Source organism: Ursus maritimus, unplaced genomic scaffold, assembly GCF_017311325.1.
Source record: "Ursus maritimus isolate PB19 unplaced genomic scaffold, ASM1731132v1 scaffold_5, whole genome shotgun sequence".
Lineage (NCBI taxonomy): Eukaryota > Metazoa > Chordata > Mammalia > Carnivora > Ursidae > Ursus > Ursus maritimus.
The window spans coordinates 60,399,731-60,414,671 of NW_024426663.1; the positions used below are offsets into that span (position 1 = coordinate 60,399,731).

General features: G+C 48.3%; 1 protein-coding gene across 2 annotated transcripts in view; it reads right to left on the reverse strand.

Annotated features, from left to right (window-relative positions):
* Nucleotides 1-716: 716 nt before the first annotated feature.
* SLC22A5 (solute carrier family 22 member 5) overlaps nt 717-14,941 on the reverse strand; it is a 28,473-nt gene continuing 14,248 nt past the window's right edge. The window contains exons 4-11 of one of the 2 annotated variants that reach the window (XM_040622473.1): nt 14,039-14,210; nt 12,744-12,870; nt 10,963-11,063; nt 9,082-9,296; nt 7,417-7,599; nt 6,032-6,167; nt 5,595-5,705; nt 717-2,484 (exon numbers count right to left, since the gene is read on the reverse strand). In XM_040622473.1, coding sequence (XP_040478407.1) covers nt 5,618-5,705; nt 6,032-6,167; nt 7,417-7,599; nt 9,082-9,296; nt 10,963-11,063; nt 12,744-12,870; nt 14,039-14,210 — 1,022 coding nt within the window. In that variant the 3' untranslated portion in view covers nt 717-2,484; nt 5,595-5,617. Of the gene's footprint in view, nt 2,485-4,300; nt 5,706-6,031; nt 6,168-7,416; nt 7,600-9,081; nt 9,297-10,962; nt 11,064-12,743; nt 12,871-14,038; nt 14,211-14,941 lie in introns of those variants that run through there. The other variant, XM_008691743.2, reaches the window with a different exon arrangement.

Consider the following 14,941-nt stretch of genomic DNA (forward strand, 5'->3'; position numbering starts at 1 on the left):
TTCATGTGTTGTATTACATTATTAACATTTTTAAATTGAACTACATTTGTGTTCCTGGGATAAATCCTGCTAGGTCACAATATAAAATCCTCTTAGTATGCTGCTGGATTTGGGTTGCTAGTATTTTATGGAATATTTCACATCTATGTTCATAAGAGATATTGATCTATGGTTCTCTTTCTTTTGATGTCTTCGTCTGGATTTGGTCTCAGGGTAATGCTGGCTTCACAGAATGAGTCAGGAAGTGTTTTCTCCTCTTTTATTTGTGCAAAGAATTTGAGAAGGACTGGTATTAATTCTTCTTTAAATGTTTGGTAGATTCACCAGTGTAGTCATCTGGTTGTGGGCTTTTCTTTTTTGGGAAGTTTTTGATTATAATTTTAATCTCTCTACTTAACATCTGTTCAGATTTTCTATTTCTTCTTGAGTCCATTTTGGTAATTTTTGTGTTTCTAGGAATTTGTCCAGTTCCTCTAGGTTGTATAATTTGTTGGCACATACTTGTTTATAGTGTTCTCTTGTAATTCTTATTATTTCTGTAAGGTTGGCAGTAATTTCGTTTCTTTTTTTTCCTTTTTTTTTTTTAAGATTTTATTTATTTATTTGATGGAGAGAGACAGCGAGAGAGGGAACACAAGCAAGGGGAGTGTGAGAGGGAGAAGTAGGCTTCCTGCCGAGCAGGGAGCGTGATGCGGGGCTCGATCCCAGGACCCTGGGATCATGACCTGAGCAGAAGGCAGACGCTTAACGGCTGAGTCACCCAGGTGCCCCAATTTCCTCACTTTCATTAATTAACTGTCTTTTATATTTATTTAAGTTGTTTCCCTTTATCCATGTGCTTTATTCCTTCATGTGGAGTTGGGCTGCTGTCTAGTATCCTTTCATTTCAGCCTGAAGGACTCTCTTGGACCTTTCTTATAGGGCAGGTCTCACTTCTTTCAGTGATTAGCCCCATTGTCCATTTTCTCCATTTGATCTCCATTTCTATAGTAGTTTACAAAAATCTTTGAAGAGGGAAGTAGATAGAGGCCTTCATCCAGTCCACTGTTGCCCAGATTGGGGAATATTAGGAAGATTGTTCCAGCTGTTCAAGACTTTTTACTATGGCTAAAGAGTTTAGGGGTTATTAAGTTGTATTACATTGCTAGAATGTACATAGACTGTTCTCACATACAGTGTTAGAATATTCTCTTTCCTTTCACCAATTTTTAAAGTGTATGTTTTACATCATGCTGCCTGCTTGTTGAATTAATGTTGGTGAAAACATTTTATAGGTTTGTACCTTTTTATACTTATTTGATTGGTGTAAGGAAACACAGTTCTATGAGGACATTTGGAATTTTCAAAACTGATCAAAGGTTACATGATAATTGAATATTTCAGATCTCCTCAGGAGACTGGCTCTGTGAAGTACTCATACCACTGCATGCATGTAGCACCATGTCCTTGATGTGTACAGTGTATGCCCACACCCCTACACAGTCGTGAGAAGAGTTTCTCATGTGAGACTTCTTCTGAGGTAAAAAGAGCCAGTCAGGTGCCTGACTGCTGTGCTCTGGATGGCCCAGCAGAAAGATGATGTTCTAGTGCCTCTGGCAGCTTCTTACACAACTGTTCTTCAGTTAAGCCCCTCCCTCCCAAGGTAAGACCTTCCAGGGTGGGACCATCTGAGACTACAGGAAGGCATGTGCCTTCTGCTGAGGAACCTCTGACTCTGTCATTCTGGGGATCCTCTATCGATCCCATGGGATTTGTGTAAGTATCAAATGAGCCAATAGGTGAATAGGCATACTTGGAGATACGGCAGGCTCGCTCCAGACCCCTGCAATAAAGCACATATCACCAAAAAAAGCAAGTCAGATGAACTTTTTTGTTCCTTAGTGCATATAAAAGTTATGTTTACGCTGTGGTCTATTAAGTGTGCAATAGAATTATATGTAAAAGTCCAATGTGCACACCTTAATTTAAAATTTGTTGCTAAAAAAAATGCTAACCATCATTTGAGTTTTTAGCCAGTGGTAATCTTTTTGTTGGCAGAGGGCCCTGCTCGATGTTGGTAACAGCTGACTGATCAGTGTGGAGGTTGCTATAGGTTGGGGGCCTGTGGCAAGTTCTTGAAATAGGACAGCAATGAAGTCTGCTGCATTAAATGCCTTTCCTTTCCATACTCTCTCACTCTGTAGCACGTGGTGCTGTTTGATAGCATTTCATCCACTATAGAACTTCTTTTAATTGGAGTCAACCCTCTCAAACCCTACTGCTGCTTTATCAACAGTATTCCAAATCCCTTTTGTTGTCATTTCAACAATCGTCACAGCGTCTCCACCAGGAGTAGATTCCGTCTCAGGAAACCACGTTCTCTTCTCATCCACGGGAAGCAACTCCTCATCCATTCCAGTTCTGCCTTCGGCTTCCATGCCTAATTCTAGTTCTCTTGCTCTTTCTGTTATATCCGCCGTGACTTCCTCTGCTAACATCTTGAACCTTCAATTTGTAAAAAGGCACAAAAAAGTGAAGTGCAATAAAACAAGATAGGCCTGTATTTTTCCAAATTGCTTGTACAGCAATGGCACACACAACATATGGTATTGCTAATATTGGGTTGTGTCCAGCTTCTGTCAGCCTAAAAGCCGTTTAGGAAAAGCAATTGGATGATAAACACCTAGGGGAAAGATTTGTTGGGCTACTTACCACTTGACAGAGAACAGGGCCCTCTGCCCAACTCATTCACCATCGCTTAAACTAGGTGTTAAGTAGAGTAATTCTCTTTGGCAAACACCAGCCCTTCTGGAATTCATGAGAATGTTTAGGGAACTCTGAGGGAGAGAGGAACTAGTTGCCAGGAATAGGAAAGATCATAGGGTATACTCTTGCTTTCATCTTTATCTGTGGCAGAACACTTAGTATTTTTAAAATCTGAACTGTTCCTTCACTTCATTTGCTTTGCCCTTTGTACTTCTGTGGGTATCCTGGTTTCTCATTCTTACCGGTATTAACTGAGCACCAACTCCCCCTGCGACTACAGGTTATGCTCCCCTCTCTCCCCAAGAGGAGATTCCTGATCAGGAGAACTTGGTTACCAAGCCATGACTCTGACAGAAACAGGTCCAACAGGCCCAGGCAGAGGGCTTGGATGTTCAGATACTTGGCTCAGCCCCAGAAGCACTGACATGGGCTATTGCCTTGCCAAAAGAAGAGCTCTAAGCGTTCAGGTCATTATGGTTTTTGGCTCCCAGAAGGACACAAATGATTGGCATCAGTAGCACTGAGGTTAAGAGAGAAAACTCAGAAACTGTTTGTTCATGCAACAGGAGAAAGGGCAGGCAGGGCCGTAAAGTGTATTTTGGAACCACAGTGAAGGCAGTTAATCAGGAACCTGGCACAAAATCAGGTCTGAGGAGAGTGGAGAAGCCTATAGGGTTACAGAAGATGAGCTTCCTTCCTTCCCACCGAAGTTTGATGTTGCATGTTATACTATGCAACAGGACTTTTGACTTATCTGTCCAACACTGGAGCTTTTTACCCAAGTCTGTCTGTACGTTCTAGCTCAAATCGCCCTGTGGCACATTTTATATATATATATCTGTTGTGGACTGTGTCCAAACCACAGTCTTCCCAGTCCCACCACTTACTCCAGCCACTGTTGCAGTAACCAGTTCACACAAGCTTTGACCGTGTCCCCTGACACACAACCTGACAGTGCCTCACCTCGGGTCTGTGACAGATCACCTCTTGCTTTCTACCCAGAGGGAAGACCCTGCTCGGAACTCACACAGGTGCAACCTGGAAATGTGGGGAGCAGACTCCTGTGGGGCTGCCTCTGATAAACGGGGAAGGGGGGGCCAACATATAAATGCTTCCCCCTTTTATCCATGAGGCAGATCGGATGGTGTTGAGATACATTGCAGAAGGTTCCTCGGAAGTTCTGGCTGGCGGCAGCAGTGCCTGTGGCACTGATAGCACATCCTTGTGTTGGGTCTCCTTCTCTCCTCGTTTCCTCCCCCATCCTTATTCCTGCTCCCCGGAATCCTGTTCCCAAATATACTACCTAACCGCACAGAAGTGCTGGTCTGAGGCCCTGCTTTCAGGGGAACCCAGGCTAAGACACTTGTGTAAGAACCTGGTTCTGTCCACAGTCCAGTAATGGAGTGAGGGTTTCTAGCACACAGGGATTAAGTCTAAGCCTTAGGCACTAATCAGCACTCACGAGGAGAATTAGCCCAAGCTGACACAGACGAAAGCCAGGCGATGGTGCGGCCTGACTCACCAAATTGTGGAAGTAAAGGGGGTAGGCAGTTGCTATTATTTAAAAAATCATTTTATTTATTAAAACATCCTCATTTCCCAAGGCACTTCAGGAGCCTTCACAAAAATATGGTTTTTATCCATGTGAAGCATATGCTTTAGGAGTACCATGGTAACATAATCATAAAAGACAGTTACACCAAACACAACATATCTCCCAATGTGATGTGACTGAAGTGAGCAACGCTGAAAGACTGTGAACACAATTTGACTTTCTTCTTTGTAATTTTTTCCTATGATTAGATATCACAAAAGGAACACATACAATGACGTCATTGTTGGCACTCAGAGAAGGTGCTTGTGGTGAAGGCTGATAAGGCCTTGCATGAATGGCCACTGCACACCTTCGCCAGAGGGATTCTGGGTTGAAAAACACAAAAACAAAAACAAAGACACAGACCAGGAGGCTGGGAACCTGCCCTTCCTAAGTCTATTCTGAAGGGCAAATAACTTAAGCAGAAAAAGACTAACAAACAACAAACAAAACACAAATAAATGTTACTTTATAGTTTTGAGAGAAGAGATGAGTCTGCTTGTCTCTCTTTCTCACTGATCGACTTCCTTTGAACCACACATCAGAAACCACAGTAACTAAATTTGATTTACACCGCAGTGGAAAACAAGAAGAGGAGATTCAGTGGTGCATCTCATATGAGCCTGGACAAGCCCAGTGCTTGGATCAGAAGTAAACAAGTGTGCCCAGTAGTCACACCGAGTGTACAAGGGCTCACATTCAATACACTTGCCCTTGTTCTAAACCTGATCAGTTCCCTCCACAGTAATCACCTTTAGGTTTCCCCAGGTCTGTACTCCCCTGCCTGGGGAAGCAACAATCCCAGTTAATGTGCCCTGTGACTAAAAAAGTGTGAGAAATCAAACTCCCTGTGCGATCCTTTCTTTTCCTCTAAAGTGCACCATGAGAGGGAAACGGGGAGAAGGTTAGGCAGGGAGATGTGACCTCCCGTCCTTTTTGGGAGGTGTGAAATTAACATGTAAATTTAGCAGGTGCCTCTCCTATTCTGCCAGGTCCCACACGTCCTGGTGAATAATTAACTTCTTAGGAAGCGCCCACCCACCATCTGCCAAGTCTGCACGTTAGGACGCATCTCAAGTTGTTGGTCTAGAGGGAAGGTTGTGTGCCAGGACCAGAGGCAGCCTCTGAGTCCGGCTGTCCGGCCAGGAGCAGGTCAGACACAGGGGCAACAGGATGAACAGCAAAGACCTCCCCCGCTGAAGTACTCGGTGTCTACACAAGCAGCTTCTGACAAGACACGGTCTTCCCTCCTCACCTTCTCATGCACTGGAGGTTGTGTTATAAGGCTGTGCTTTTAAGGACTGCGGAGCTTTCTTCACCATCTTTTAACATCCTTGTGTGGCCTGGAGTTTGCCTGTATTTTATTCTATGAAAACAAGCAAAAGCAATGTTAGTAACAAATCTTTAAAAAGATGTCTACCAGTCTCTAAACAAACAAAACCCAGACCTGAGGTTATCTCGCTAAGGGGAAGAAAAATCTTATAGCAGATTCTGAAAGGCTTCTCCTGGTCTCTGCTGTCCCAGAGCTGCTATAGTGGTTGTAGAAGTACATGGTGACAAGGTGGTCTGGGTCAGACTTTGTCATTTCTGACCCTCTGATGACTAAACTAGTCCATGGTGTCTGTGAGAGTTTGTGGGGAATTCTCAGCCAGGCCCAGACTCAGTGCAACACTGCAACCCAGACAACCTTACCCTTTGACCCTTAGCATCTGGTCAATGGTGTCCGGGAGGGGAGTGCCAAAGCTCTCCGGGAGGAACAAGGTGAGAATGGCTGTCAGGATGGTCAGACTTCCCATGAGAATGTAGGGCAGGAAGCGGTCATAGGCACCTATAGCAAAGTAGACAGAACCCCATGCCAGGGATGCGGTCAGACTTGGTCTCCCTCCCTTTGTGCTCCCAGGACTCTAAAGGGAGCCACATGCCTCCTAGGCCTCTGCACCTTCCACAGTCTGAGCTGCCAGACTGGAATCTGGCACTGGGACAAGTCTCAGAACCGAGCTGGCACAGAGGTGCCCAGAGGTCCAGCAGCACCTCACGGTGCAGGGAGGAAATGCAGACCGCGACGAGGGGACTGAGCCGTGATTACTATTCCTATTTCCCAATGCTGGGTTTCCACGGAACTCAAGGTTCTCATCCAGGCACAGGAATAACTCCTCCACCTCTCCACATGGGTCACAACTTGCTCAGTTTGCCTTTAGGCCAGATAAGGTGTTTCTGCTTGTCAGATCCATGTCGTATGTTCACAACATGTTCTGGGTATTTTCAAGGTGGCTGCCAACCCACCCCAAAGATGTGCCGGTGAGGGGATGTGCCAGGGAACAGAAGCTGCCCCGAGAAAACAATTTCAAGGAAGAATAAATCGGTGCTCCGTTACATAAAAATGGCACAAGGCAGGGGCACCTGGGTGGCTCAGTCGGTTAAGTGTCTGCCTTCGGCTCAGGTCATGATCCCGGGGTCCTGGGATCGAGCCCCGTGTTGGGCTCCCTACTCAGTGGGGAGCCTGCTTCTCCCCCTCCCTCTGCTTGCCGCTCCCCCTGCTTCGTACTCTCTTTCTCTCTCAAATAAATAAATAAAATTAATAAATAAATAAAATCTTAAAAAAAGGCACAAGGCAGATCTATACATAGTATAAAACCAAAGTGCTCCAAATGACAATAATTCTCAGCCCATCAGACCTCTTGAATGGCCATCTTTCCCTCTGTGTTCCTTTTATACTGATTCCAAGAAGAAATTTCTCCAATTAAGTACATGGGCTCCCGCCACCACCAGGCAGTTTCTTAGGATAAGCAAACCGTACCTCTGACGGAAGGCCTGGGATGGCTAAAACAGAAACAAAACTCTCTGCTGGCTTATCTCACTGATTTCCAGCTAGTCTATAAGTTGTCTTCCACGTACAAGTGAGAGCGTCCTCCACAGGATGCCTGGACACATGCTTTCCCCAGGCACAGGTCTGGTCCTGGACGGATCCCATTTGCTGTGGGTGCCAGCTTTGCTGTTAACGACCCCCCATGGCTCACGTTAAGGGCCTTCAGTGCTTGCACCCCACCTCCTACGTGCCCTCGGCCCACAGCACTCACCGAGGTAAACGAAGTAGGGAGACAGGATGCTCCCCAGGCGGGACGCTGTGGAGCTGACCCCCACGCCCATGTTTCTGACCACGGTGGGGTACAGCTCGGCCGTGTACACGTACACCATGGAGAAGGCAGCAGTGACTCCAAACTTGCCCACCATCACCAGGATGGTGGCCAAGTAATACAAACCTGGAGGGAAAGGGAAGAGAGTAGGAGGCACCAGCTCACACTACGCTGCTACCAGGGGGGGCTCGAAGCAAACATACTTTCTCCTTTTTGGGATGTGGGGGACAGTTTCTCTGATGTCCTGCTGTGGGCTAAGTGGCTGTAGCCAAGATGTCCCTCCAAGTTAATTACTGAGAGGAGGCTGGGACCTGTAGCTGTGTGAGGAGCCGCTCTTCTTAGCCTACAGACCACCGAGGTGAGCCCCTCAACAGCCCAAGTAGAGCTGTTCCAGTCCACAGGTCATTAAAGACATGCCTGTCAAGGGGTCAGGTGGCACCTCAGAACCACGCTCCGCATGCACAGTGGAATTAATGAAGGACCTGGGGATGAATGGGAGTGTCCCTCTACTTAGACCTCAACAATTCAAAGGCCAACAGACACCCAAGAATGATCCTCCAAACTACCCTGCTTGCCGTGCCAGTGGCAAGACTCTGAGTGGCCCGTGGTCACCCTGGGCTCTGGGGTGAACCTCTATGTGTGTACCCTGATGGAGTCCCCTGCCAGGCTGCAGTGGGGCTGTTCCTGTGCAGAGTGCTGCCAGGCTCAGGGACCCACACACAATCCCCAGAGACCCCCAAATCCAGAGGTACACTGATAACTCTGGGCACCATGGTGGAATAGGAGGGTCCACAAACTGTTCAATGAATTGTGGAAAAGGGCTACCTCCCGCCCATCTGTGGGATACCAAGACAGTTTAAAAAATAAAATCCAGCTAATGGCCTGTGAGAACCATGCTGTTCCCGGCCCCTCCCTTCGTCTCTTCCAGCTCCCTCTTCTTCCTCACACACTCCAGGGTTCTGCCCTCCTCAGGCTCTCTGCTTCTTATTTCACCTATGTTTCTGCTCGACTGCCCCCTCTTCAGGGCCACTGTCCATGACCACTCTATAGAAACTTGTTCTCCACCGTCCTTTATTGTTATAAAAGATAACCCAGTCCATACCATAGTAAGCATTTTATTTACTTGTCTGCTGTCTTCTCAACTAGAGTGTGAGCTCCAGGAGGGCCTGGGGATCTGCCCGACTTGTTTACTTCTGCGTCATTACTTCATGCCCTAAACACAGCGCCTAGCCCAGAGAGGCATTCTGGAGCTACTCATTGAATAAATAAATGACTAAAATAGTGCCAGGTTAAAAAGCCGTGGGTTTGGCTCTCTTTCCTCCCCCTTACTCTGCAGAGAAAAACACATATGCACTCATTAACTTGGGCAGAGAGTACCATTAACCACCAGCCCTATATGGCTGCTCTCACCACTCCCCCAAAGCCCCGGCCATGACCAGTGTCTGGTCCCAGGAGACACTGTCTCTTGATTTTTTTGGTGAAGGATGCAGATACTCAAGTGAGCTGTCATAGCATGATTTTCTTTGCTTTATGAACTGGGGGAGACAGCCCGGTAGAGGATGAGTGACTCAGCGAAAACCCCAGACCGCAGACGCACAGGGTGCCTACCTGGAGGCACCAGCTGCACGAAGAGGAGAACGCTGCCACCCAGGAAGAGGGCTGTGGCCATGGAATAGCGCCGGGGCAGGTGCTGCAGCAGCAGCCAGGCCAGCACGTACGCTGGGACTTCAACCACTGCCGAAAGGAAGCAGTTCACATAGATGTCCCCGTGCAAGTTCGGAGTGTCGAGGGAGAGCCCAAAATAGCCCACTGATATGGTCATCCTGAAACAGAGTGCAGGGCAGCAAAGCTGGAGAAGCAGCAGCCACGTGCCTCCCAGCCAGAACAACTTTAAAAACACAATTATTGCAGGAAATTCAAAACTATCCTTACCAGGAGGACAGCAGGTTTAACCCCAAGTCTTCTTAGGACAAAAGATAATTTTTTCCTAACCCCATGTTGGGCCAGAGCAATATCAGAGTGTCCCGGCAAAAAGGCTTATATAGTTTAGACAGATTTACTTTTTTGAACCCCGCCCCCCCACGCCGCCCAAAACCCAATAGAGCCTCCAACCTGCCTTTTGGCTTTAAAAACCCTGAGCTGAAGTACCTACAAAAGCTACTTCCCTCCCTTCTGACCCTCCCCAAATCCAGCAACTGCAGAAGGAGGGAGGGAATGAGCAGAGAGGCCGGTATCGAGTGGGGTGTGACAGGACTGGAGGGACAGGACAACGTAAGGGACAATCATTAGGTCAAACATTTGGAGAAAGATCTCCCCAGCAGACCTTCTGTCTGTGGCGTCCAGCCAGGAGGAGGCTGGACAGAGGTGGCAGACCCCAACCCCACTGTCCTCGTGAAGAAGAGGAGGAGCTCCCAATGGCGGGCCACGTCGTCTCTCCTCTGCGTGCTCCCCGGCGTCCCAGGCCTGGGCCCTGTCCCTAGTTGGCACTCTCTCTGCTGATGACCAGCACTCTCTGCTGATGACCAGACCTTTATGGATTAGAAGGCTTTTAACTCATCTGCACGCTGAAACCACAGCTGCTACCATTCAGGGAAAAGGGAATGTCCAGGAGTCCCTGGGGAATCCAGAACGAGAGAGGCACCTGGGTGAACCACAGAAGAGGTGACTCATCGCAGGCTTGCCAGTCTGTGGTGCAGGCTGAATGCTGGTCCTGTCTGAGGCCAACAGAAGGGTGGTGCACTGCCCTAAGGGATCCTGGGCCATTCCTTGGAAATGGGTGACTCACAGTACCCCTCCAGGGAGCCAAAAGCTGGCTGCCCCAAAGCTAGATGACTCTAGTAATAAGGACTTGGAGATGAAGTCTGCCTTTGTCACCCAGCAGGCTCAGGTATTCCAGAATCCCAAGGGTCTAGCCACTGAGCAAATGCTACTGAGGCACTAGGCTGTGTCCCCCTTTCTGGTAACTCACAAATGCCCTCCTGACACACTTGGAGAAATGCCTCATTAGAAGGAGCCTAAGGAGGCCATCTAGGCCATGGCCCTGCCTCCAGGACAGTCTCTGAACATCCCAGAGGGAAGATGTCCTGCTTCCACATTTCCAGACTACTTAGCAGTCTGTGTAATGTAAAGGACATAACGGTTTCCCTTAGATCCTTCTTAAAGGCCTCCCCTGTCCTCTTCAGTCACTGTCTGAGGCACAGGTGACAGAAACAAAACAGGGACCACAGTGACCAAGGATCTGCCTCAGGACCTGCAGGGATTCCCCGAAGACTCCACAGCTTCCCCCAAATCCCCCCAACAGATTTCATGCTCTTTTTCTGAGATTCCGTCAAGCTCAGATTATGATATGCCCACTTCCTTCATTGCAAGGCAGATCCTTTCTACTTTTTGATGACAAAGGCTTTCAGTTTTGGTCTGAGACACATCTGCAAATGAAAGCCACTGCCAGACGCTTTGTCTGGAAGCTTCAGGTAGGTCTCACTTACGCACCACAGAATTATGGACATGACGGTGACCATTCGGATATTCCGGGTTCGAAGCAGATCCAGAATGCTGTGGGACTGCTGCTTCTCAGAACTCAGGTCTTGCAGCTGCATGAGCAATACAATAAGGGCAAGGGGGGGAGAGGCTGGAGACTCGGGGATCCAATAATATACCCAAAACCCTGCATCTCCGAGTTGGCGAGTGTTTTGTTTCTTTCTTGAAAAAAAGAGTAAGTATGGGGAGTGTATCTTGAGCTGTGAAACGCCTCCCCAGGCCTTGTCAATGACCCATTAGTGAAGGAGAATAAGGAGGAAAAGTAGGTGACTGGTCCCTCAGGGGATGCAGCCAAGGCGAGGCCCAAGCTGACAGCTCCCTCTTGGCCCCACCTCCAGCCTCCATCAGTGGCCACATTCCAGGGAGGCCTCTGAGCATTCCTTCCCAAGGCTGGCTCCCTGCCCTCTGGGTCAGAGAGAGAAACTGGCTCTGTAGTTTATTGATCTGATATTTTAAAAGAATTAATGTTTTGAGTCCTCATACCATGTAGTTACTGGTCTACTTCCAGGGAAAAAAATTTCAGATAGAAAAACAGGAAAATTGACCTCAGCTTCACCCAGAGTTAACTTCCTATGAAATCTGGCACAGCCAAGAACATTAATAAACCACACGTCTAAACACAGTGATGTTGCTTTCTTAAGCAAACCCAGCTTTGGAGTTTGTTTTTCTCGAGTTAGCAGTTCAACAAGAGGTCAGCTTTTGACTTAATGGAGCCCCCGAAATAGCCTCATTTCCTCAAAGATGCCAGTGGGGTTCTGGGTTCACCCAGACTGACCCCTCCACTGAAAAGCCATCAAGGCTTCACACTTAAAAGCCCTCCCTGCCATCTCCTCTCACCCTGATGCCTGTGCTTTACAGCCCCTTCCAATACACGCTCAGTGGGAGCTGTTGCTGGGCCAGCACTTAACTGTGAGGCCAGCAGGGCCCCAGCCAGCAGCTCTCTGATGCCTGTAGTAACTGGTCTCCCCTTCCTAAGCCCTGGGTCTGCATCCCGAGTCCCAGGCGTCTCTCACGTTCCTTCTGCAGACACTTCAGTGTGATTGTTGGTGGCTGTTCCCAGCAGATCAGAGACACATTCCAGAAGCCCATCAGCCAGCAATTATAACTTCTAACCTCTTGTGGTAGTCATGAGACTAAGGAAAACTGCCTGCTGCAGAGGGTGGAGGGAGAGGGAACAGGAAGGAGAAGCAAGACCCAGGAATCAGGCAGAGCCAGGAAATTACTCATGGTGCATGAGAACAGGGTTTGCAAGAGGGGTGGAGTAGGGGGAAGGGGCGGATATCAAGAAGGACCTGGCTCCAAGGGGACATGCAACAACTAACGACTGGTGAGTGGAAGGAGGCTGAACATTTCTAACTCCAAACCTACCTCTGCTTCCTATTTTACATACTATATTTCTTTTAAGATGAGAAACTACATAAGACATAAGAAACAATGATTTCCCACAATGCCAAATTCATGAAAGGCCGATTATTCAGACAATGCGTTATTCAAATTAATGGTTTAACTATATGATTGCCTAGAAAAGAATTACATAAAGTATGACAATTTAAAACCCACGGGAAAGGTGAAGAGATTTAGACAGTTGGTGCCTTCTCCCCAACTTGTGAATTTTAACAGGGCCTGCTTGGGGACAGCTGGGGCTCAGGCAGGGACAGGGCTGGGCTCCTGCGTGGTGCTGCCCTAACATCATGGTCATGAGACCCTCCCACCAGCTCCCTTGCAATGCTTACCTCACTTGACTCGAAGATAGTTGAAGGTGCAACGATCCCATTCATTTGGGCAGCCTTGCGGATGATCACCTCTGCCTCTTTAAGTCGTCCCTGAGAGATGAGCCATCGGGGGGACTCAGGGATGAACCTGGAAGTACAAGGAGCCATCCCGCTGAGACCATGCTGCCCAACAGACCAGGTGTAGCATATGTGGAGGTGGGAAAGGTGGTTTTAGAACCAGATGTGGGTTTGGGGAATGTCTGGTGTTTCCAGACCAAGCAAAGATATGGTTCACACCATACCCACTAAGGATCCAAAGTGCGAGCTTCTGAGTACCCTGGAGTGCACAAGATTAGAGGCCTGCACACCACGCTGGGATTCCCCTTCAGGCTGGCCACCTCCATTTCTGAAGAGTGGTGGTGCCACCTGCTGGGCACTGAAGACATAGGCACAAGATGGGCTCCCGAAGCCTGGCTTCCGTGGTGGGCGCAGGCAAGCCCAGCCCCTGCCCTGCTGTACTCTCCTGCTTGGCCCCAGCATCCACAGAAGCTTCTGCACTGGCCTCTTAGCCTGTAGTTTTTCCTCACTCCCCACCTCAGAGCCATCCAAGTGACCTGTCAGACCCCCTACCTGTATTTCTCAAAGCAGCTAGGACTTTGGGGATCTTATTTTCTACCTCACTCGATGGCCCCTGTCCTTTGGTCATGACCAGGACCCAATGCTGTGCTCTGTGTCCTCTCCCATTATGCTCTGAAATGCTCTCAGCTCTGAGCAGAGCAGTGATCTCAACAACCCTACCTGCAAGGTGCGATTCCTGTCTCAGCCCCTCTGCTGTGTTCCCTCTCTTGGTAGGGAAGGCCTCCTCCCTGCCTGCCTAACTCCTCTATCTTGGAGGCCCATAGGGAGCCTGGCTTCCTCTGTGTAGCCACCCCGAGGACCCTCACTTCCAGTGCTCTCCCTCCAGTGGCGTGAGGCCTCAGGAACACACAGCCAGAACAGGGGCCTAGGCTGTCTTGTCAGTCTGATAACTTCCTGAAGGTCATGCTAGACCCCATCATCTCTCAGCTACTACTGCTTCTTCTCCCTGCACTTCGACTGGCCCAGCACAGGACTGAGAACAAGTCTGTTGATGTCTGGGGATTTCGTTTTGTTTTCTTTTTGGTTCTTCTGAGTGTGGAGAAAACATTCTTGAAATGACTTACAAAGAATTTATACTTCCCGTCTCTGGGAGCCCTAATAGGGATTTGTGGCTTGCTCCTGCCCCCTAGTGAACGCCAAACAGTGGACATCCGCTGGCGGGCACAGGCGACACTCACCACCAGAGAGCCGCACACAGCACCCCGGGCACCGTCAGCGCCAGCAGCAGCATCCGCCAGTCTCTGATGAAGTAGGCAAACAGTGGCAGCGTCATGAAGCCAAACGCGTAAAATATGCACACTCCTAACGTGGAGAATATGATACGAACTGACTTGCCAAGAATTTCTGTTCCTGTTCGTAACAAGGGAGGCGGCATGTTAGTCCTTTAATTTAGGTCATTTCCTTATTCACCTTCTCTTGTATAATTCTCAACATATAGGAATTAAAGCAGCTATGCCCTACGGACGGATGGCATTCTGAACCTGCTGCAGGCTGACCACCTGCTGGGGTGCCCCCCGTGACCGCTTAGGCTTCTCAGGGATGGTTCCACCTTGCAAACTGCATCACTTCCCCAAGCCATATGCTAAAGATGCCACGTGAGGCCTCAAAATGTAATCCTCCCGTGAGGAAGAATTTATGAAAGGGGAAGTCATCATGAAGGATACCCATGCAGGCTCAAGGAAATATTTTTAAGAAAAGATTACTTTATTGGATGTGAAGAGAAAGAAATAATCCTTTCAACATACCACCCAAGGAGCCCAAAGACCAACAAGCTAGAGTCAGATTCCTCCAGACAGTAAGACTGGTGACTCTTCAGTGAGAACAAGCCAAAGCCCCACAGTATATATTCAGAATTAAAACTCTGGGACTCAAGCCCCTTCATATCAATTCGTTCTCGCCAGTTTCACTGGACACAATGCTTTGCAGAAGAGGCAGCCTTCTTCCTTGGTGAGCCTGCCATTCGTGGCCCCTGCTCCTCATATCATGTCTCTATCTTTTCTTAGCAACCTCAGCTCTGGGAAGGTCCTGTTTTTTTCATGGATGATCTTGGGTGAATTCTAGTAAAATGGCTACTGAATACT